This window comes from Aquarana catesbeiana, linkage group LG07 (assembly GCF_042186555.1).
Source record: "Aquarana catesbeiana isolate 2022-GZ linkage group LG07, ASM4218655v1, whole genome shotgun sequence".
In the NCBI taxonomy this organism is placed as follows: Eukaryota; Metazoa; Chordata; class Amphibia; order Anura; family Ranidae; genus Aquarana; species Aquarana catesbeiana.
Window position 1 is genome coordinate 304,376,691 of NC_133330.1, and position 24,859 is coordinate 304,401,549.

At 43.5% G+C, this 24,859-nt stretch overlaps 2 protein-coding genes across 9 annotated transcripts in view; one reads left to right on the forward strand and one right to left on the reverse strand.

Annotated features, from left to right (window-relative positions):
- Positions 1-391, reverse strand: part of DNAI3 (dynein axonemal intermediate chain 3) — a 136,124-nt gene extending 135,733 nt beyond the window's left edge. The window contains exon 1 of the mRNA XM_073593617.1: positions 236-391. The gene's annotated coding sequence lies outside the window, so the exon portion shown is untranslated. The remainder of the gene's footprint in view (positions 1-235) is intronic.
- A 13-nt stretch (positions 392-404) lies between these two features.
- Positions 405-24,859, forward strand: part of MCOLN3 (mucolipin TRP cation channel 3) — an 85,628-nt gene continuing 61,173 nt past the window's right edge. For 4 of the 8 annotated variants that reach the window (XM_073593618.1, XM_073593624.1, XM_073593623.1 and 1 more), the window contains exons 1-3: positions 405-559; positions 2,579-2,740; positions 23,146-23,375. In XM_073593618.1, the coding sequence (XP_073449719.1) occupies positions 23,148-23,375 (228 nt within the window). In that variant the 5' untranslated portion in view covers positions 405-559; positions 2,579-2,740; positions 23,146-23,147. The other 4 variants (XM_073593621.1, XM_073593622.1, XM_073593620.1 and 1 more) reach the window with 4 other exon arrangements.

Genomic DNA, 24,859 nt, shown 5'->3' on the forward strand with positions numbered 1-24,859 from the left:
ATGATAATGATCACCACCATGGACAGGAAAATGTCTGCAATGGTGGGCTCCAGCTGCCATTTTCTCAGAGACCTGGTGACAGCGTGCCTGGCCCTTCTCTGACCCCCCAGAGTCCAGATGTAAGTCATAGCGGATAACACCAGGAACACACTGCTTAGTTTAGTGGTACAGAAGGCCGCACTGTATCCACGGGTAGTGACCCTCCTGTGCTGAGCACACACACACACACACTTACCTCTCTCTGATGGGGATCAGTGTACACCAGATCCGTACCGCGCTCTCTCTCCCCGCACAGCGTCCCTAGCAGCCGCTGGTTGCTAAGGCTGTGCATGGAGCACCTGACAGCCCGGCAGCCAATAAACAACTTCCTCCGGTTGCACAGAAAAATGGGCGGTGACAGACCATGGATTGGTCGTAGAAGAAGCCATGGGGAAAGCAGCTCCGCCCTCATGCGTCTCCATGGATGCAGCAGAGCTAGTAGACCGGTCACGTGACGGAGAATCTGACAGAGATGCGCCAACCTGAGAGAGAGACAGACAGGAGCCTCACTGGAGCAGGGGTATAATACATGGGGGGTATAATACATGGGGGGTAGAATACATGGAGGGTATGATACATGGGGGGTAGAATACATGGAGGGTATGATACATGGGGGGTATAATACATGGAGGGTATAATACATGGGGGGTATAATACATGGGGGGTATAATACATGGAGGGTATGATACATGGGGGGTATAATACATGGGGGGTAGAATACATGGAGGGTAGAATACATGGAGGGTAGAATACATGGAGGGTATAATGAATAGGGGATACAAGATACATGGAGGGTATAATACATTGGAGGGTATAAGATACATGGAGGGTATAAAACATGGAGGGTATAAGATACATGGAGGGTATAATACATGGGAGGGTATAAGATATATGGGGGGTATAATACATGGGGGTATGATACATGGAGGGTATAAAACATGGAGGGTATAAGATACATGGAGGGTATAATACATGGGGGGTATGATACGTGGGGGGGGGGTATGATACATGAGGGGGTATAATACATGGGGGGGTATAATACATGGAGGGTATAATACATGGGGGGGGGGGGGTATGATACATGGAGGGTATAATACATGAAGGGTATCATACATGGAGGGTATGATACATGGGGGGTATGATACATGGGGGGTATAATAAATGGGGGGGGGGTATGATACATGGGGGGGTATGATACATGGAGGGTATAATACATGGGGGGGGGTATGATACATGGAGGATATAATACATGGAGGGTATAATACATGGAGGGTATAATACATGGGGGGGTATGATACATGGAGGATATAATAAATGGGGGGGTTTAATACATGGGGGGGTATGAAACATGGAGGGTATAATACATGGAGGGTATAATAAATGGGGGGTATAATACATGGAGGGTATGATACATGGGGGGTATGATACAAGGGGGGGGGGGTATGATACATGGTGGTATAATACTTACTCCCCATGTGTTATACCCTCAATGTATCTAACCCCCCTATGTAGCATACCCTCCATGGATACATGGAGGGGTATTATAATACATGGAGGGTATAATACTTACTCCCCATGTGTTATACCCTCCATGTATTATAATATCCCTCCATGTATTATACCCCATATGTATCATACCCTCCATGGATACATGAGGGGTATGATACATGAAGGGGGTATAATACATGGGGGGTATAATACATGGAGGGGGTATAATACATGGGGGGGGGGGGGTATGATACATGGGGGTGTATAATACATGCAGGGTATGATACATGGAGGGTATGATACATGGAGGGTATAATAGAAGGACATGGAAGGGGAGAGGTGAGAGATATGGAGGGCTGCATACAGACAGGGAAATAATCTGGAGACAGACAGACAGGCGATAGGCTGAGAGAGAAGAAATGATAATGAGAGAGACAGACAGGAAGATCCGGGATTGGTATCAAGAGACAGGAAAGTTGTGGGAGGCGTGTCCTGGATCTATAGAAGCAGGCGGTGCTATAGACTGTCATAGTGCCAGGTAGAGAAGGGGGTAAGGGACAGGCACTGATCATGTGGGAGGATAATTGGTAGAAGGGTCAGAGAGAGAACAGGTGGAGGTACAGAGAGGGGTGGGGTCTAGGCTGAGGGGGAGGGGCCCCAGGGGGGGCAGAGAGTGACAGTGAGAGATGGAGATTCTGGATGAACGCTGACACACAGACAACTCCTACAGACAGACAAGTAGTGAGGATGAGGATATAGATGACGTGGATGACAGTTTATAACAAGAACACAAAGAGATTTTCATTGACAGATCTAGACTGCCAGTGACAGAAGAAACTGACACTGAAATAAAGTTTTTCTGAGACAGACTGGGGAGGGGGGTTGTAGACTGAGAGATAGATAACTGCCACTCAGAAAAAGAGACTGCTACCAAGAGGAGAGACTGTTACTAAGGTGGCTGGTATAATGTATAGGGGGGGGGGGGGGGGGGGGGCTGTGAGATCAAACTGTCATTTGACCTAACACGATTCTGATCCTTTGTCTTTTAAAGGAGCGTAGGACATTAGAGGGAGCCTCACAGTCATCCGCCGAGCTGAGGATGTAGAAATAATAATTAATGACATCCTGGGACAATAAATTCAAGTGCAATCTCCGTCTGGGGTAACTGAATACCACGCAGAGGAGAGGAGCATCTGGTGAAAAGTGCCTGTCGGTGAGTACAACACCCATCATCCTGCTGTGTACCTGAGCGGAGACACATGGCACTGGACTGTAGAGGACATTATATGAGTGTATGTGTATATATATATATATATATATATATATGGTATATGTGTATCCTGCTCAGCAAGGTGTATACGCAGGTACAATATATAGTAAGACTTTGCAGTGTCTATACATTATATACTCATCTTTTGTAAACTATACTCTATAAGTGTCCTCTCTTCTTGCTGTGGTCTATATATTGTATATACAGTTTTTACCTACAATGCTCCAGCTCTTAATTGATTAAATTGTTTGGTCAAGTTTTGGACACTTTCTCTGTTTATCCATTGATTTTTACATGACCATAACTTAACCCCTTATAAACCCTATGTAAAATATTGTTGCATTTAGTTTTTACTACTTAGACCCCTTTCACACTGAAGGCGTTTTTCAGGTGTTTTAGCGCTAAAAATAGCGCCTGTAAAGTGTCTGAAATACGCCTCTCTTGCCACTCCAGTGTGAGAGCCCGAGTGCTTTCACCCTGGGACGGGGCACTTGTGAGACCTTCTGAAAAGTCCTGCAAGCAGCATCTTTGGGGTGGTTTAGGAGCGGTGTATACTCCGCTCCCAAAATGCCCTGCCCATTGAAATGAATGGGCAGCGCTGCTGAGGCGCCTGCAAAGAGCTTCGTCAGCGCCGCAACACGGGCACGTTTAACCCTTCGCCCGCTAGCGGGGGTTAAAAAGACCGAAAAGTGCAGCTAAATCTACGGGAAAGCAGTGCTAACGTCATCTTGGCTTTTCAATTGACTATTTAAAGAAGCTTAAGCCAGGGTACACACAATGTGATTGTCAGACGGATGATCGTCTGTCTTTTTTGGGCATGCTAGTCTCCAGATCAAAAACAAAGAGGGTTACTAAAGTTACAAAAATTTTCATACTACAGAATAAAAATTCAGAAGTGATGTCATATATTGCATTGTATTTGTAATATATTTTCGAACAACGATTAAACAAAAATTGTACTATCTGTTATCGTATGAGAAAAAGTTTTGTGCTTGTTCCATTGAAAATTTTCGCACGGCCTGTCGTGATTGGCTCTTTAATACTGTGTACTAACGATCAGATTATCGTACGATCGATTCTAAAGCGGTACTATTCGTACGATTTTCTGGTCATGTGTTCAGGCCATTATAAAGAGAAAATATATAAAAATAAATAAATAAATAATAATAAAAAAAATATATATATATATATATATATATATATATATATATATATTACACACACACAGACATATCATATGTGTGCATATGTCTACGTTTAGTAAACATTCTGTGCCGGATTCTAAGTTGTGAAAGCAGAAAAAACATCCGTGCTACCTAAAATAAATATAAATACCGTGAGAGCTGCTGTCACATGATGCCAAAGCACCTTAACAAAAAAAAAACCTTTAAGGTACAGTGCTATTCAACCAATAATAATACTGGCCAAACAACCATGTTTTTAGCCTAGCTTCACATTGGTACAATTTGACATGTCAAATCGCATGCCAAGTCGGCGGCTGTTGCCGGTAATGGCACCGCCCGAAACCGCAAAGTCGGCACCGCACCGATTCACAAAAGTAGTTCCTGTACTATTTTTGGTGACTTCAGCAGGCAATTTGCATAGACATCTGTGTACAAACCCGCACAGATGTCTGTCAAATCGCTCCCGAAGTCGGACTGCATTGCCGGGTTAAAATCATGCAAGTTCAGCTGAACTTGCACAATTTCTAACCCGCATCAATGTGAACTTAGACTAATTCATGCACTAATATAAATCATAATGAAAAACAACTCAGCGCTGACACATAAACAATATATAATAAATGCAAGCAAGCACAAAGGCAAATTCAACAAAAAACCTCAAATAACATAAGAATAATAGGAGTGCTGCGCAAATAAATTGTCCGTTCAATAATTGTAGGTAGGAGATGAGATCACCAGTGGATAGTCAAACGCCTAGGGTAAAATCAGAGGTGACTATAATCCCTTCACCATACAGTATAAGGATGGCCCCTCACCTGCAATCTTCGACCTGAAACAGGTCACACAGCATATAAACCATACACAGGGTAAGCTGAAACAGGCGATAATGACTTCTCATAAAGTGCTCCCACTCTCATCAGATGGCATAGATGGAATATGTAAATAAAGCATAAACAATATAGTGCTCTCCGCATATACTTTATTGCTAAAATAGGAATAAAACTATTGCACTCACAAATCCGAGCACTCAGAACTGAGTGCCGGCTGGATGGCGTGTGATCATAAACAGGCTGACAGCCACGGGTGACGTCATGCGCTCCTGGCCCCCGTACGCGTTACGTCCTGTGGGCGGGACTTCATCAGCGTGGGGCGGCTGTCAGCCTGTTTACGATCACACGCCATCCAGCCAGCACTCGGTTCTGAGTGCTCGGTGATCTCATCTCCTACCTACAATTATTGAACGGACAATTTATTTGCGCAGCACTCCTATTATTCTTACTAATATAAATCAGAAATGACAGTGATTATGTAATAAAGGGCGGCACAGTGGTGTAGTGGGTAGCACTCTCGTCTAGCAGTAAGAAGGGCCGCTGGTTTGAATCCCAACCATGACACTACCTGCCTGGAGTTTGCATGTTCTCCCTGTGCCTGCGTGGGTTTCCTCCGGGTACTCTGGTTTCCTCCCACACTCTAAAGACATGCTGGTAGGTTAATTGAATCCTCTCTAAATTGTCCCTAGTATGTATGAATGTGTGTTAGGGACCTTAGATTGTAAGCTCCTTGAGGGTAGGGACCGATGTGAATGTACAGTGTATATGTAAAGCGCTGCGTAAATTGACGGCGCTATATAAGTATTCTAAATAAAAAAATAAATAAATAAATAAATAAATAGTAAAGTGCAATGCAATGGGATAGATTTACTAAAACTAGATCCTACCTTAGTAACTTCCGTTCAGACTGATCACCGAGCTCATCCCTACTCTGGAATACAGATGTAAACCTGTCAGAGACTGAAGGAGACCTCGCCTGATTTGTGACTACTTGTTTCACTAATTTGTTTCGTAAATGCCCCTCATTGTGGTTTCTGCTCTTATATGAAACATATTGGGATTGATTTACTAATCCTGGAGAGTGTAGAATCTGGTGCAGCTCTGCATAGAAACCAATCAGCTTTTGTCAAACCTTAATTGAAAAAGTTAGAAGCTGATTGGCTACCATGCAGAGCTGCACCAGACTTTGCACTCTCCAGTTTTGGTAAATCAACCCCAATACAAGCCCCGTGCTCCATGCCATTCAAAAGCAATTCCAAATAGTGCAACATTTGTTATGTATCAAAATCTTTAGGATACAGTGCCTTTGAAAAAGTACTCATACCCCTTGAAATTTTCCACATTTTGTTATGTTACAACCAAATAACGTAAATGTATTTTATTGGGATTTTATGTGATAGACCAACACAAAGTGGCACATAATTGTGAAGTGGAAGGAAAATGATAAATGGTTTTCAAAATTGTTTACAAATAAATATGTGAAAAGTGTGGAGTACATTTGTATTCAGCCCCCCGGAGTCAATACTTTGTAGAACCGCCTTTCACCGCAATTACAGCTGCAAGTCTTTTTGGGGATGTCTCTACCAGCATTACACATCTAGAGAGTGACATGTTTGCCCATTCTTCTTTGCAAAATAGCTCAAGCTCTGTCAGATTGGATGGAGAGCGTCTGTGAACAGCAATTTTCAAGTCTTGCCACAGATTCTCAATTGGATTTATATTGAATCTGTTTTATTAAGTTTCAAGCATTTTTTTTAAACCACATTGAAAAACCTTAGGCAAGATATAACATATTTCCATTGAATGAACAAGTATACATTAGGATCGGAAGGACATTAAAAGAACATGTATCACATAAGCATAGTCATGTTTATATCATCAAAGAGTGTAGAAATAAACCAAGTAATGGTAAATCAAGTAACCAGTAGACCATTTTAAACAATGGTGTAGCAAACAGAAGAAACCAAGGCTCAACACATATGGCCTGAAAGTGTGGTGAATCTACCTGTAAGATTACTATAATCTTAAAAAGGTAAGGGAGGAGGAATAGAAAGGGTGGAGAAATATGGAAAGAGAAAAATAAATAATAATAAAAAAAAGGGGAGGAGGATATAAGAAAGAAAATGAAATGGGGGATAAGGTATATCAAGCCACTCATGAGAGGGCCCAGGGGGAACAGTAGGAGCTGTATCCGCTATAAAAGGGTCAAAATCAGAACATAACCGGAAGTGTAACCAAACGGTCCACATAATAGTGTGGGTCTCACTTTCATCAGTATCCCAGACTAACATCTATTCAATATGTTCGATCCTGTCCACTTTGCAGGCCCAATCCGCTAGAGAGGGGACCACTGGTTTAGATCTAGCAATAATTGAATGTGCAGCAGTCAGCAAATGACGAATTAAGCTCTTCTTGAATTGTTTGTATGACCCCGGTAGCATAGATAGGACCGTTAAGCGGGGTTCATTAGGATATTTGTCCCCTACAAGTTTGTCATATAGCTGGAGAATCTTGTCCCAAAAGGGGGTAACACATGGGCACGTACCCCAAATGTGCATCATGTTACCCGGGGCCTGCAAGCATCTCCAACATATGTCCGAAACATTAGGATCAAGCTTGTTTAGAGTAGTGGGGCACCGATACCACCTAGAGAATATACGATAATTCCGGTCTTGGGCGTGAGATGAGATAGATAATTTACTCAATTGGATTTAGGTCTGGACTTTGACTGGGCCATTCTGAAGCCTCGTACACGCGGTTCGATTGTTGTACGACCGAGCGTTTGATTTTTGTCAAAAGCGCATGTGCAGGATTTAGTTTAGCATATTAACTATCCGCAAATTGTCGTTCGACAAACACGAACGTAGTGATGTACTATTAGAGTATAAAGAGGAAGTTCATTTCTTAAGCGCCACCCTTTGGGCCTCTTCTGCTAATTTCATGTTAGTAGAAGTTTGGTGAGCGTTCACACTTTTTTGTTATTTTTATTTGGATGGCAGATAGCACCTCTAATTAAATTTCTGTTGTTTTTTTTAATGCACAATAAAAAAATTGTGTAGAATAATACTTGGCTATGTGTTTTTCTTCAAATGACAGTTTGGGAGTAGGCAGTTACATTAAAAACACAATGGAAAATGAACAAGGGACACCAACATAGTTGTAGCTTTGATCTTAAAAACTCTGGGATAATGGTGTTGTGGTAACTTCCCCAAAATATTAAACAACGTCGGTTCACACATGGGCAACACGACTTTAGCGCGACTTTGTACCGCGACTTCAACGCGGCTTCAGCGCGACTTTAGCGCGACTTCAGCGCGACTTCGGCAAATTATGAGGCGACTTGAAGTCGCCTCCATGACAGGCGACTTCGCCTGTGGCCAATCACCTCTCTGGGAGGGAGGGGGGAGGGAGGGGTTTTCTCTGCAAAGTCGCTTGAGAGATCCGACTTGCAGGCGACTTACATTGAGTTGAATGGGTACAAGTCGCCTACAAGTCGGATAGAAGTAGTACAGGAACCTTTTTTGAAGTCGGAGCGACTTCAGTAGTGTCAGTTAAGACGGTTCAATTCACTACAATTGTAATCTAAATGCAAAGCGACTTGGGGCGACTTGGGGCGACTTGAGGGCGTACAAGTCGGATCCCAAGTCGCCCCAGTGTGAACCGAGCCTAATTTTAATATTATTTATATCACTACAAAACAAATGCCTTTTAAAATAAGTTTGGCATAACTACATCAGTAACACCAGCAAAGCAGTTTCATTATTATCTCATTAAAGATGATGAGAATGTGCGCTGCATTTCGACATTTCATCAATTGCCGCGTCACGAATGTTAATTCTAGATTACGAGCGATAGTTTACAAGACCAAACTCTTCCCGGTCGTTCCTTGATTCCGATCATGCGTGTTTGTACTTTTCGACTTTTGTGTGACGATTTCTGAACTGACCAATCCGAAAATCAGACGTTGAGTTCACATCCGACAAAAGTGTTATAGTCTGCACATCCAGCTTTTGTCTGACGAAAAATTGAAATCGACTGTCGAAAGCACCGTACTAACAATCCGAAAATCCGCAGACAGCTCGTCTTACAAATTTTCCCATCTGATTTTCGTATCGTGTGTACAGGCCTTAACACATGAATATGCTTTGATGTAAACCATTCCATTGTAGCTCTGGCTGTATGTTTAGGGTCGTTGTCCTGCTGGAAGGTGAACCTCCTCCCCAGTCTCAAGTCTTTTGCAGACTCTAATGCCGATTACACACGATCGGAAATTAGGCCAGCAAAAGACCGATTAGAAGCTTTTGGTCGGAAAATGCGACCGTGTGTATGCTCCATCAGACTTTTGCTGGCCAAATTCCAGCCAGCAAAACATTGAGAGCATGTTCTCAATTTTTCGGTCGGAAATAGTTCTGACCGGAAATTCCGATCGTCTGTAGCAATTCCGATGTGCAAAATTCCTATTCCTAATTCCTAACAATTCAACGCATGCTCGGAAGCATTGAACTTCATTTTCTCGGCTCGTCGTAGTGTTGTACATCACCTCGTTCTTGACGGTTGAAAGTTCAGCAAACTTTTGTGTGACCGTGTGTATGCAAGGCAAGCTTGAGCGGAATTCCGTCGGAAAAAACATCCAAGATTTTTCTGAAGGAAAATCCACTCGTGTGTACGCGGCATAACAGATTTTCTTCTAAGATTTCCCTGTATTTGGCTTCATCCATCTTTCCATCAACTCTGACCAGCTTCCCTGTCCCTGCTGAAGAAAAACATCCCCACAACATAATGCTGCCACCACCATGTTTCACGGTAGGGGTCTGTACTAGAGGTGAGAGGCTGGGGGAAACGTGTGGCGCACCACGGATTGCTGTTAATTAGAAGAATCTGAAACCGATTGTTTTTTGCACATGCACCTTTTTTTTCTTTGCACGAACTGTTACGTGAAGATTTGCTTCGTCCACGTTGGATTATGCACTTTTGTCTATATTTATAGCGTTTTTTCACTATTTTGCACTTGATGCGATTTTTTTTTTCATTATATGTGACTTTTTTCACTTTATGCGATTTTTTTTTTTATTTATTTTTTTCATTTTTTCGTTTTTTGTGATTTCTTTCACTTTTATGCACTTTTAGAGTATCATTGGACTTATGCATTCTTATTGGATCCTTTCATCATTTTGATTTTGCTAGTTTGTTGATGTCACATTGAAGAATTGTCACTATTTTTGTGTTTAGCCACATTATATGTGATATTTGCTTTTTATATTAATGCGCTTTAGTTAGCGCCACATTTCTTTTAATCATATCTTTTTCACAGCTCTCCTGCATTAAGACTAACATTTTTTTTTTTTATTGCTAGCATTTTTTTTTCTTTGATATGCATTCCAGCTAGAGGTTTGTTTCTTTGCATTTTTCTGGTGCAGGCAATCCTCAGCCTGGACTTTGAACTGCTGTTTCGGGACCCTGCTGCCCTGGCTGTGTTGGGATAGCCTGGAAGCGACCTGGGGCTCTAGACTCTGCATATTATTATCATTATTATTATTATTATTATAATACAGGATTTATGTAGCGCCAACAGTTTGTGCATCACTTTGCAATATAAAGGGAGACAGTACAGTTACAATACAATAAAATACTAGAGGGTTAAGAGGGCCCCTCTCATAAGAACTTACAATCTAATAGGGTGGGGCAAGTTTTACAAAAGATTATAACTGTGGGGGATGAGCAGATGGAAGAGTTAAAATTTCAGATGTTAGTTGAAGGTTTGATAGGCTTTCCTGAAGAGATGAGATTTCAGGGATCGCCTAAAGGAGGAGTAGGCGATAGCTGGATAGATTGGTGTAGCGAGTTCCAGAGGATGGGAGAGGCTCTGGAGAAGTCCTGGAGACGAGCATGGGAGGAGGAGAGACGAGAGCTAGAGGAGGTCTTGGGAGGAGCAGATGGTTTTAGTGATATTTGTAGCTCGGGGCAGGTGGATGGCTTTGTATGTTGTCCATAAACAATAGAATCACCATCATTCCCATTATCGCCACCAAAAAAATGTATACATTAAACTGGGTACAGTGTCAAATTGTTAAATTGGAAACTGTAAAATGTCCTGGTAATAAAAAGGTGCAGTATATGACGGCTTGTACTCAAGTGGTTAAAGTGGTGTTCCGGCCGAAATATACTTTTTAAATAAAAATACCCCTATAATACACAAACTTAATGTATTCTAGTAAAGTTAGTCTGTAAACTAAGGTCTGTTTTGTTAGTTTATAGCAGTAGTTTGTTATTTTATAAACTTACAGCAGGCCGTGGCCATCTTAAGTGTGGGCATCTGAAGCCAGACTGTATTTCTTCCTGGATCTCATCCTTGCAGATCTCGCACATGCTCAGTGCAGCACAAGCAGTGTAATAGGTTTCAGGTCAGTTTCCATAGCAACGGCAGTTTTAGAGGAAGTTGCCGCCCCACGTGCTCAGTGGAGCACAAGCAGTGTAATAGGTTTCAGGTCAGGTTTCCATAGCAACGGCAGTGTCAGAGGAAGTTGCCGCCCCTTCCCAGAAGGCATTGCAAACAGGAAATGATGCGATGGGCCGCGGCCAGGGAGGAGGAAGTGAAAAATGAATACAGCAGATATACAGTAGGTGCTGAGAAAAAAATTTAAAAATATCCAATTTGTTTACAGTGCACAGTTTAGTGAGGGATGCTGAAGAGTTGTAAAAGTGGGTGGAACTCCACTTTAAACAAAGACTTTATTATTCATTTTACCAAGTATGAGAGCAGTATCACAGCATTAGCCTGCTTAGGGGTTGTTAAACTGTTTTATCTCATCATGATCCATGTTATGAGCTTATTGTGTTGTGTTTAAAGCAGAATTAAACTGAAAATGTAATACATTGTATATTGCAGCTTACCAATCATTAGATGCGGTGGCTGCATTAGTTTTCTTTTTTTGGCTCTTGGGCTTCCCCCCCCCTTTTTTTTTCACCTGGTGATCTGCCTAGTAACACACCTGTATTAGAGTGCCACACACACACACACTCTGGATGAAGGAGCGCAGGAGGCACCTTTTGGATGTACAATCAGATTTAAATACACTTACCAATTGAATCCAAACTCCAAATCACACTGCAGTTACAGCAACAGTTTTTCCCCTTTTAGAATAAATGCTTTACATTATTAAATAAAAGCTGATCTCACTGCTTAGAATTGAAACCTCCCGCAGATGTCCACTGCAGTGGATTTTGAATGTGGTTTGGGAAACACACACAGAACGATGCAGTTTTCCCGCACAGGTTCTGGTGTGAGCAGGATCTAAAACAGTGTATCCTCAATTTATTTTATCGTGCCATTTATTTTGTTACTCATTAGTGATGCACTTAAAGTGGTTGTAAACCTCCGACATGACATTTGAACAAAGCATACCCCTCTATTTTGTTCATTTGTCTCAATTCAAAGAAATGAGTGTAATTTTTGTCTGCTGTTTCGTTCCCCTGCTATCAGAATGAGTCACTTCTGACAAGTTTTCCTGACACCAAAAGAAAAAATGGTGACAGTGGAGGGACCTCCAGCTGATTGACAGCCTCAGCTCTGTTCCTGTGTGCTGCGTGAAGGGGGTGTGTCCCTTCCCTCCAATCAGCTGTCAGAGCTCTCCTCACTGAGCTCTGCAGAGTGTCATTTCAGCTCTCTGCCCCCTTTTTTCTGAACTTTCAGAAAAGCTTTAAAAATTCAGGACTTTGAATAGATGTAGAGAAGAGAAGACTGCAGATAAAGGGGTACAACTTATGTAAGAGGATTTGTTTCATCTCTGTGTATCACCTGAGGCCAGCCACTTCAAAATTCAAGTATATATACCATAGTTTGTAGACGCTATAACTTTCACGCACATCAATCAATATTGTGATTTTTTTATCAAAGACATGTAGCAGAATACATTTTGGCCAAAATTTATGAAGAAATTAGATTTCTTTTTTATTATTATTTTGAATTGAATATGCTTTATAGCAGAAAGTAAAAAAAAAAAAAAAATGTCAGTCTTTTTTTCATTTATATAATAAAAACCCAGTGATGATCAAATACCACCAACAACAAAAAAGCTCTATTTGTGGGAAAAAAAAAAAGATATAAATTTTGTTTGGGTACAGCATTGGATGACTACGCAATTACCAGTTAAAGTAGTGCAGTTAAAAAAATGTATAAAAATGTATATAAAAAAATGGTTAATATAAGTTATATAGGATATCCTTGGGTGACCAACGGGAGTCGGACAGTTTTGAAAAAAAACAGTACTCCGTAGACTTTCAACTCGAAATTGAGTTATTTTCCCATATCGTCTTTCAGGACAGCAACCTATGAGAGACCTCGGCTCCTCCCTTCTTAGGAAACACCGCCCAGCCTAGATTTAAAAGGCATGCTTCCCCGCCGGCTGTTCAGTTTCGGTGTTTCCTCCGGCAAGGAGACACTGCGAGGAGCTGTGGCTAAAGACAGCCAGGGAGGCTGAAGCCTGTATGTCCAGGAAGGAGACAGAGGTCTCTGGGGACTAGTGGTGCTATGCCTCGGAGAGGGGTTACTTGGCAGCCACACTGTTGTTTCTGTTGCCACCCCAGCTCTCAGAAAGTTGTGTCGTGGGATGCTTCAGGGGCCTGCCTTCAGGTTCTCAGTGGAGACTTAGGACGAGGCGCTGTTCCCCCTTCTTTCACTCTGGTGCGAGCCGCGATGGAGTTCACAGCGGTGGCGGGTGACGTCAATGTCGGCAGGGGGTGTGCACCTCTCCTTGATCCGCGCCTTCCAGTTTCAGCCGCGGATGTTGAAGGTGGACCGGGCTTTGGCTGATGGGGACCTGGAAAGGTCGCACAGGCGGTTTGAGGACCCAGAGGCAAGACCATCCTTTTCACGGCGGGAGCATGTCAGAGGCAGGGGCCATCCTGGCGGCTTCTGACGTTGCCGACATCAGCCATCTTAACCTCCCTGGCGGTATGATTATTTCGGATTTTAGGTGCTGAAAGCGGTACAATTATTTTGCATGGAAATTTGGCGTTTTATATTGGCCTGTAATTCTTAACAATAACACACTTAAGTCTGTCCAAACAAGAGTCTAGTAGATATCCCGGGTATGATAACGTTTGAAACACAAAAACATAAATTATAATAAATAAAAAAAAATAATTAAAAAAATATAATAGTAATAAAATAAATTTCCCCACGATTCACTATCGCTCAATTCTGCAAGTGTTCTAATTTACTATCGCTGTTTTCTAGCTGGTCTGAAGCCACTTTTGACGTAAAGGGACACTTTTTGGTTGCTATGGACAATCTCAAGTTTCCAGGCAGAAAGAACAGTATATATAATATAAAACTGCATGCAGGGCACTGGACAAAGCACTGGGGACAAAAGGGATGTGAAATGATTTCATACAGTACTGTAATCTGTAAGATTACAGTACTGTATGTGTTATGATTTTTACAATTTTTTGAATTTGCCGCCAGGCTCCGCCCCTGTGCGTCGCGACGCTCGCAGGGAACGGAGCCTGGCAAGGAGAGGCTTCGGAGGAGACAGAGCCCGCAGACACAGCGGTGGACATCGCAGGATCCTGGGGACAAGGTAAGTAACGCCGCACCAGGCTCCTGCAATGCGATCCCGAGTGTGGCTCGGGGTTACCGCTAATGGGACTGAATTTTAACCCCGAGCCACACTCGGGAAAACCTCCAGGGAGGCTACGGTAAGGAGGACCAGGGGGTTGCGTCCCTTACCTGTCTATTACCTGTAGCTCCACAGGTGGGGTTTCCTCCTGGTGGTCAGTGGGGAGGAGGCACATGGGACCTGGGGGCTGGTGGTTCTATGTGCTCTCCTTGGGGGGGTCCCTACGGGTCTGGCTAGTGGAGAGTGGAAGGTCCAAGGGTTTGGACTGCCTCACAGAAACAGGGGGTGGGTGGTAAATCCCACAGCCCCAGACTGTACCTCACCATCGGTAGTAGGGACCGGAGGTTTTCATTTCTTTGTTGCATACAAGTCAGCCCCATTAGCGCGATCACATAGGCGACATGGCGGCGTACTTTTTCCCTTCCGACAGCATGGCTGGTATGTCTAGGGGAAAGAAGGAAGCCGCAGCGCGCAAGGGGGCGGAGCTATTGTGCTCCAAGCTGGCCCACAGAAAGCATCCAGCGGGGACATTTCCGGGGAGTATGAAGTCATCAGCGGACGCTGGTTACAGTTTCCACACGGCGGAAACAGGGAGCATGGATGGTAGCTCAGAGGCTAAGGGATCTGATTGGTCTGCTGGGACTTGAATTCAAATCCCAATGAGGGAAAGCCGTTCATTTCCTAGGTACTGCACAGCACCTGCACCTTCTGCTGGACATATGGCAGCTCGATGGCCTAGAGGTAAGAACTTCGGCTTGGCATCCCTGCAGGTCTGGTTTTCAGAAGGGGAAGATCCAGCAGCGGCTGCGGACCACCAAAGAGGTGGGATGGACCCTTCTGCGACACCTGCACAGGCAGAGGAAGCAGACCCCAGCACCAGCACCTCACAGGTAAGCCTGAAGCGTTTGTACTTTCCATGCACATCATTTGAGTGTTTTTTTCCCCCTTGTAACCAGTAGGGACTGGGTGAAGGGGAATCTTTTTTTCTCCCTCCTGCACGAGGTGTATGGAGTGGGTATGGCTGAAATAGCGCTGTCTGGGAAAACACGAGGCTGGCTGCTGAAAGGCAAGTCATGGCTCACAATCAGTGCAGACATGGGAGTCTGCCTGGAGACATAGGATCTTGTCCTCATGTAAGCTCCTTCTGACAAGTCACTTTATGAAGTGGCTCAGCGATTAACATTTCAGCTCTGGGTCACTGATTTGATGGAGCTGAGCGTCAGTTCCCTGAGCGGTCTCCTGGTGACTCGGGTGTGTCTAGCCAGGGGCAAAGGCTGACACTTCTGCTTGGCAACACTGGGGTGGTTAGTTCAGATCCCCCAACATTCTAGTGCTTGCATCAAGTTGTGGGTTCTCCCTGTGTTTGTGTGGGGTATCTTACATGCCCCAAACTCAGGCTGGCATTTGATATACCTGACACATTGGCTGGGTAGAATGCACTCATGACCAGAAGGGTCAGCTCGCACAGAGTCTGCACTATAGGCACTGCAGTGAAAACTTTGCCTTTGTAGGACCAGCAAATCAGCTCACCAAAATTTTCAGGCAGGGGTCTTCAGGTTCTCCTGGTCGACTTAAAAACAGTGAAGAAAAAGAGCTTGCATTGAAGGTGTTGCACCTAAACTGTGCCTTAAATACTGAGGTCATGAGTTTGAATCCCAACCAAGCTAGCACTCTGCATGTTTCACTAGTGTTTTGATGTTACAGGGTTGCCGGCTGCATGGTTCTTCATGGCCACATCACCTGTATGCACCTGATATAGGAAACTAAACAGGGAATCTCTGGTTACCAGGGCCCGATATCAGGGGGTGGCCCCCTGTATGGCATCACGAAGGGTTAAAGGCCTTCAGGTGACCAGACCCTAGTAAGATACACAGGTTTCTAGAACACTTGTTAAGAAGTGGGAGAAGGCCTGGATGGTGAATCCAGTAGACCCCCTCATTACAAAATTTCTGTGGAGGAGGTGGTTGCAGGAGGACAAGAAAAACACTCCTGCTCCACGACCAGGGATATAGCAGTGGAAAAGGGTGTTCCTGTTCATTAGGTCCGATGGAAGCCGGGGAAGTCTAGGGTCCAGCTTCTCCGAAGGCTTTGGTTCAGTACCCTCTGCTCCCTCCAGACGCAGTTTTTTTCCACAGATCCAGACTTACCGGCCTAGTCCTGGGAGACGGAGGGGTATTGTTGGATTCCATGCTCAAGAGAATGAACTCTCTTCTGAAAGGGGTGTCGCGCATCTCAGAATATTGTCTGACACAATTGCAGACACACATTAATGCACAGTCAGTATGAGGACGGGCAGCCCCCCAAGTTGTGGGTGACGAATAGCATGTCCAAGACTGTGCGATATCCCTCTCACAGGGGACCTGTTCTTTGCCCTGGGCCGGAGTCGATTCTTGAATCACATAACAGACAGGAACAGAGCCCTTCCTGTGAAATTAAAGGTTGACCCAGGTAGGAAGGCTGGGCTATGGCCACAGCACCCTGAATGCACCCGATCTCATCTGGTGACTGAAGTTATGACTAAACTCAGTGGAGTCCTCTTCTTGCAGTTGCAGGCACTTCCATAGGAACCGTCTATAGGGTGGTTAACCCTGGGATCTCTAGTTTCCCCCAGGAACTCTGGTTCCCTCCCATAAAACCTCCTCTTTGGGCCTAAACCAGTAAAGGGTTGGCGCTCTTGGGTAGATGCCGTCGCTCAGAGCTGGCATTTTCCCCAGGTGCTATGCCATCTCACCCACCCACAGTCTTACTGGTGGGCATACAACACTTCAGTCTTTCTCATTGTATCACACTGGTTTAAAGGACCACGGTTCTCTGTCCTGAAGGCTCTGGGAACTGGGTGGTCTGGATACTAAGAGAGATCCCTTAAGATTATATTTTATGCTCCACTTACCTGAGATTTGGAGGCATTACGGCAGCTGGACCAGTGTTAGGTCTCCAGTTTTTCAAGTAGGACCAAACTTTACTCATTGTAGGCCCTCGTGGGATCTTCCTTCGAACTTTGGTTCATGTGTCAATAAGGGGTTTCCTTCCTAAAAGTAAGGGTTAAAATCTCTAGCAGTACCTTGGCAAGATGACATTAGCTAACAGTCGGACAAGCCTATATGTAGGGAGATCTCAGAGAAGCTGATGCTACTCCACGCCAGATCTGTGCAGCGGCAACGTGATTCAGCTCTCCTACCTTTTACCTGGCACTAGAGGCTGATCTTGTTGTCAGCAAAGGGATCTCTGGACATAGAGTCCTGTAAGCTGTAGTCCCACGCTAAGGGTAAGTGCTCACTTATCCTCTCATAGGTTGCTGTCCTGAAAGATGATATGGGAAAATTAGAGTTACTTACTGGTAACGTCTTTTCTGGGAGTCTATCAGGACAGCACCATGTACCCACCCTCGTTGGTTTTTCCTTTTGGGTTCCTGACTCAGGAACCATCAAAAAAGCTATTTAAGGTGTATGATGTGCTCTTGTGTCTCCCCAGCTGGCCGGAGTTGCTCTTGAAGAAGTGAGGAGCCGGCGGGGAAGCATGCCTTTTAAATCTAGGCTGGGCGGTGTTTCCTAAGAAGGAAGGAGCTGAGGTCTCTCATAGGTTGCTGTCCTGAAAGACTCCCGGAAAAAACATTACCAGTAAGTAACTCTAATTTTTACAAAAACGGAGGTCAAGACATGCCATTTGAGTTTCTTATTCAGTCATGAATAATAATGTCATTTAGATGACGACCATCAGCTTGAATGCAACTTTCAATCCTTCACTTGAAATTGTCCATCACTCGGGCTAACAACTGTTGATCAATCGTGAGCACTTCTTGTTGGATTGTTGAAAATGCTAGTAACATTTAGGAAAGACCTCTCCACTCTGCATGTGTTACAGTGTGGTGTGCGGTTGCCCCTTTTGGCATTATCGGCGTAACCGAGACTGTTAACTCGGAATGTTACATTCACATGCTGAACACCTTCTTACAACCAGAACTGCGAAGATGACAAATAAACATGAGAAATGTTTATTTTCAGCAGAGTGGTACCACAGTGCATATTGCCAGGGCACCAATAGAAGTTCTTCAAAACATGTTCCCTGGGTGCCTCATTTCACCTTTCGGTGATGTGCCATGGCCCCCAAGGTCTCCTGACTTGTCATCATGTGATTTCTTCCTATGGGGGTACCTGAAGTGCCGTGTGTACACTCACAAACCCCGTAATTTGAATGAATTGAAGGATGCTATCCGTCAAGAAGTGCTCACGATTGATCAACAGCTGTTAGTCCAAGTAGTGGACAATTTCAAGTGAAGGATTTAAAGCTGCATTCAAGAGGCTGATAACGCCAAAACGGGCAAGCGCACACCACACTGTAACATGTGCAGAGTGGAGAGGTCTTTCTTGAGTGTTTTCTAGGATTTTCGGGAGCTCAGCAATAAAGGTACCTGAAGAACAAAGGGTACACTCACAAAGCCCGTCATTTGAATGAATTGAAGGATGCCATCCATCAAGAAGTGCTCACAACTGATCAACAGCTGCTTGCCCAAGTAATGGACAATTTCAAGTGAAGGATTTAAAGCTGCATTCAAGAGGCCGATAATGCCAAAAGGGGCAACCGCACACTACACTGTAACATATGCAGAGTGGAGAAGTCTTTCTTGAGTATTTCTAGGATTTTCGGGAGCCCAGTAATGAAGGTACCTAAAGAACGATGTGTACACTCACAAAGCCCGTCATTTGAATGAATTGAAAGATGCCATCGGACAAGAAGAGCTCACCATTGATCAACGGCTGTTGGCCCGAGTGATAGACAATTTCAAGCGAAGGATTGAAAGTTGAATTTAATAGGATGGTCGTCATCTAAATGACATTATTTTTCATAACTGAATAAGTAAATAAAATGGCATGTCTTGACCGCTGTTTTTGTAAAAAATAAATCAATTCCAAGTTGAAAATCGACGCAGTACTGTTTTTTCAAAACCGCTCGACTCCCTGTACATTGGTGTGATCGGGAAGTTGTAGAATATTTTAAATAAGACAAGAATGTGGCATACCCAGAGTATTTGTCACCCTGAGCAGATCATTTTACATAAGCCACCTGCTTTATAAAACAATAATAATCCTAATATAACAGTAATAATTTTAGTGGCCTTTAAATAAACACAGACTAAAAAATAATAGTGACCCCTTACACTGGCAGTCAGTGGAGAAGTGTCACCTAATTTTCCTGTCTTTAGAAAATGACATTTGAGGTCATTGTAGACAGGAGAGGAATCTGCCACTGCTGAGGGGACCCCAACAACCTCTGATTGAAAAAAAAACTGATCTAGAGCAATAAAACCTTGTTTACTCCAGATTCAGGGTCTGCTGGTATTCTAAATTTTGTGGGACATTTAATTATAAGCCAGTCTTATTTTTTCCTTTCATTATTTCTGTCCTGTCAGTTGAGTAGCTGGGTCATTTCATTTTTAAACAATGACTTGATTGTTACTTCCCCCACCTTTAATTAGAACATGATTATAGTATTTTCAGTCTGATGACTGAGCTGACTGCCCAGTCTTTATTAGGTTTGATCACAGCCATGCTATGTAGTAAACCTAAAATACAGGGTAGATGTTGGAAAATTTTAGAAAGCAGCATACGATCCTGAAATTTATGTACATAGTTGTGCAAATATTGGAAGGTGGGCAGAAATACGGGTCAGGGTGGTGTAATGGAGACCTTTGAACTTACTGTGTTGGCATGAATCTATCTGGAGCTCTTGCGAAGGTTGACCAGGTATTACATCATAGTTCTCATGCTTCTTCCACTCATAAACATGTCCTAAACATGAACCTGCAGTCTATTTTAAACTTTTAAAACTAAGATTCCTGTCTTAAAGTGGTTGTAAGGACAAGAAGGTTTTTTTTACCATACGCCATTCTATGCATTAAAAGTAAAAAACCTCCTGCATACAGCTTCCACAACATACCGGAGCCCAATCTCGAGCCAGCGGTGTGCATGAGAGCCGAGGCTCTCTTGCTCCTCATTGGCTCAGATACAGCAGTGGGTTGCCACCTTATCCCTTTAAACCCGAACACATATTAACGACACAGGTTCTGAGGCTAATTTAATGCTGATAAGGTACTAAGTGAGTTTAATTACCACCTTAATCGGCTACAGAACCTGTGATTTCACCCATGGTGAAAGGAAAGAAAATTACATCTATGGGCTGTTTAAAAGCAAACCCTTCGAGATGCGTGCTTTTACCTTTCCTAGCCAGGATAACTTTTCCTCTGCCCTTAAGAGTTAGTTTCACTTTGTATTCAGGTATGACTTTACCCAACTTCTCTGCTAAGCCCCGCTAGCTGCCATTTCAGTGTCTGATAAGAGTGCCGCAATGGCCTGTAAAAGCAAAGGAGAAGACAAGATGCTGGATTTGGTAGGTACATTAAGTTATCACTGGCCACCTGTGCCGGGAAAAGGTCATGCAGCACCCAAGGCAAAGATACTAAACTGCGCCCCCCCCCCCTTTCCTGTGTAGGGCGAGGGATGCAGCATGGCATACCAAAACATTATATTGTCAAAAGTATTGTGACGCCTGCCTTTACATGCACGTGAACCTTAATGGCATCCCAGTCTTAGTCCGTAGGGTTCAATATTGAGTTGGCCCTCCCTTTACAGCTATAACAGCTTCAACTCTTCTGGGAAGGCTGTCCACAAGTTTTAGGAGTGTGTCTATGGGAATGTTTGACCATTCTTCCAGAAGAACATTTGTGAGGTCAGGCACTGATGTTGGACAAGAAGGCCTGTCTTGCAGTCTCCGTTCTAATTCATAGGGTTGAGGTCAGGACTCTCAAGTTCCTCCACCCCAAACTCGCTCATCCATGTCTTTATGGACCTTATTTTGTGCACTGGTCCACATCATTTGGTGGAGGGGGGATTATGGTGTGGAGTTGTTTTTCAGAGGTTGGGCTTGGCCCCTTAGTTCCAGGTAAGGGAACTCCTAAGGCGTCAGCATACCAAGACATTTTGGACAATTTCATGCTCCCAACTTTGTGGGAACAGTTTGGGGATGGACCCTTCCTGTTCCAACATGACTGCGCACCAGTGCACAAAGCAAGGTCCATAAAGACATGGATGAGCGAGTTTGGGGTGGAGGAACTTGACTGGCCTGCCCTCAACCCAATAGAACACCTTGGGATGATTTAGAGCCAGCCCTTCTCATCCCACATCAGTGCCTGACCTCACAAATTTGCTTCCAGAAGAATAGTCAAACATTCCCATTAACACACACGTAAACCTTGTGGACAGCCTTCCCAGAAGAGTTGAAGCTCTTATAGCTGCAAAGGGTGGGCCAACTCAATATTGAACACTACGGACTGGTCAATATGGAGCACAATGATTACATTAATTCTTCAGTAGTAATGTAGTGAAGAGCAATGCATTAACTGGGGTTGGGGTTTGTGGCTGACTTTGTGAAAAATGGTGGCCTGGTGTAAAACACCTCTCATCCCTTTCATTCAAGCTCCACCCCTTTTGTGTGATGCTATAAAGGAGTTAATACAGTCAGTGTGCCAGCCCCTAGAAGCCTGCTTATAGTGATTGTAACCCCTTACATATACCCAGCAAAGTAACTGGCCTCAGGTGATACACGGAGATGAAACAAATCCTCCTACATAAGTTGTACCTGTTTATCTGCAGTCTTCTCTTCTCTACATCTGTTCAAAGTGCTGAATTTTAAAGCTTTTCTGGGACTTCAGAAAAAAGGGGGCAGGAAGCTGAAGTTACACTCTGCAGAGCTCAGTGAGGAGAGGTCTGACAGTTGATTGGAGAGAAGGGACACAGCCCCCTTCATACAGCACACAGGAACAGAGCTGATGCTGTCAATCAGCTGAAGGTCCCTCCACTGTAACCTTTTTTCTCTTGGTATCAGGAAAACTTGTCAGAAGTGACTCATGCTGATAGCGGAGGAATGAAGCAGCAGACAGAAATGACACTTAGTGCTCTGGACTGAGACAAGTACACACTATAGAGGGATAGGCTTTGTTCATATTTAATGTCTGAGGTTTACAACTACTTTTTTTTTCTCTTTTTTTCTCTTTTTTTTTTCTCTTTTTTTTTCTCATCTCCTATTGGTTAGTGATAGTTATTGTACTAAAAACTGTAAAAAAAAATAAAATAAAGCATTCCCGATAGGGAAAACTTTGGTGAGACGAATAGGTAGGCTTTTTAATTCCTTACTGCTGTCTGAAAATGGTAGCAATTTGGCTCTCCCACTGATTCTCTGATTTTATTTCTTTCTGGGTTACTGATATTGAACAAGTATGAAGATCACCACTGACTTCACTTGCTGTATCTTGTTATAGGCAAGAGCCTCCTAGGAGCTAGGGGGTTAGGGAGGAAACACGATTAACCTTGGTTATCTGGGGAGCAATCATCAGGACAAGGCATTCAGAAGTACCCAAAAAGGTCACTGTTCCTAGACAAGGGTCAACCAACAATGCTTACTTGTATCAAATACATGGGTCTGTCATCTAATCTGTCCACATAGGATAGTAATAGATGGCTGTAGTCTCATGCCGCTGACCTGCTTTATATTGGTCCTATTGTAAAGGCTTTAGATGCGTTCCCTTGTTTCCTCCTGCCCTGGTTTACCATAATTCACAAAATTATTTCTAAATCCAAATCTGGTTATAACTACCCTTATTTCAATGTGGACGCAAATAACCACCGATTGTTTGTGCATTTCTAAATTCTTGATCCATCTTGCAGCAATGGAGAGCCCAGACCGAACAGTGAAAGCTTCTGCTTCAGTGGAAGAACATGAGAGTCCATACATGAGCAAGACCTGCTCCATGTCTGAGGAGCTCCTAATGGAAGACCAACTGAGGAGAAAGCTCAAATTCTTTTTCATGAACCCCTGTGAAAAATTTCGTGCCCGGGGCCGCAAGCCATGGAAGCTATGTATTCAGATATTAAAAATAGCACTGGTAACCATTCAGGTACGTTCTATAGTCAGAAATGTGTTTGTGTGGGTGTCTCATTATTTACAACTTTGACTTTACCCAAAAGTAGAGACCTTTTTTTGGTAGTTAGAAATGTTTTTATTCATCTTTAAGACAAAATGTATAAAACCCTAACAGCCGAAATCTTAATGCCCGGGTTATTCTAACAGACACGGAGATGGGATGTAAAGGATACAGAGGAAAAAAATGGCGTAAAGGAAGAGTGACTGCACTTGTAAACTATACAAGTGTGCTGATTACTGCACAAATATCCGGTGTGTCAACATTAGGAATCCAAGGTTGCCATATATAATCAGTGTTACTTGTAGGTCTCTTTCACGAAGCAAAGTGAAGCAAACCCAATGTGTGAACAGAACTGTAAGCTAACCACTTTACTTAGTGAGAGGTGCTTTGATTGGCATTCAGAGTGCTTTAAAAAAGTTTGTCCAATGCCACATTTTGAAGCAAATGTAAACGAGCCCTAAGACTTGTTGTTGTGTTCGTACGTCTCCTCAGTCCCCATAGGGTAATAGGCAGCTCCAGCTGCACAAAGTGAGTATAGTGAGGGGACGGTGAGGAGATAGTGGAGATAGTGGATATCTACGGTATTTACAGATATCTAAAAAGATAATTGGTTTCAGTGGCAACTTATCTGAATGGGAGAAATTGCTCCTGACAACCTCTGGAGGAACAGTGGCTGAGAAAGGATGGTTAAAATATTTGATATGTTTTCTATTGTGAATAAAATATGGGTTTGTGAGATTTGTAAATCATTTCATTCTGTTTTTATGTAGATTTTATACTGCGTCCCAACTTTTTTGGAATTGGGGTTGTAATAGATGATGCAGACTTGAAAAAAAATGCTGTAATCTGCTTTCACTGATTTGGCCTGTGTCATGTCGTTGTCAGTCCAGAGTATCTAATGCCGCGTACACACGATCGGAATTTCGGCCTGCAAAAGACCGATGAGGGTTTTTTTGTCTGAAAATACGACCGTGTGTATGCTCCATCGGACTTTTGCTGGCCGAATTCCAGCCAGCAAAAGATTGAGAGCATGCTCTCAATTTTTCGGTCGGGAAAAGTTCCTATCCGAAAACGCGATCGTCTGTGGCAATTCCGATGCTCAAAATTCCTACGCATGCTCAGGAAACAACTCGACGCATGCTCGGAAGCATTGAACTTAATTTTCTCGGCTCATCGTAGTGTTGTACGTCACCGCGTTCTTGACGGTCGTAAGTTCAGCGAATTTTTGCGTGACCGTGTGTATGCAAGGCAAACTTGAGTGGAATCCCATCGGAAAAGCCGTCATATCTTTTTCCGACGAGAATTCCGATCGTGTGTTCTCGGCATTAGGGTTACCACACTCACACTCTGCACTTTAGCAACAAAGTTAAAGATATCATCTGTGGGCTCAACTCAGTTACTGGAAGATACGGTGCCTTGAAATAGTATTCATACCACTTGAAATTTTCCACATTTTG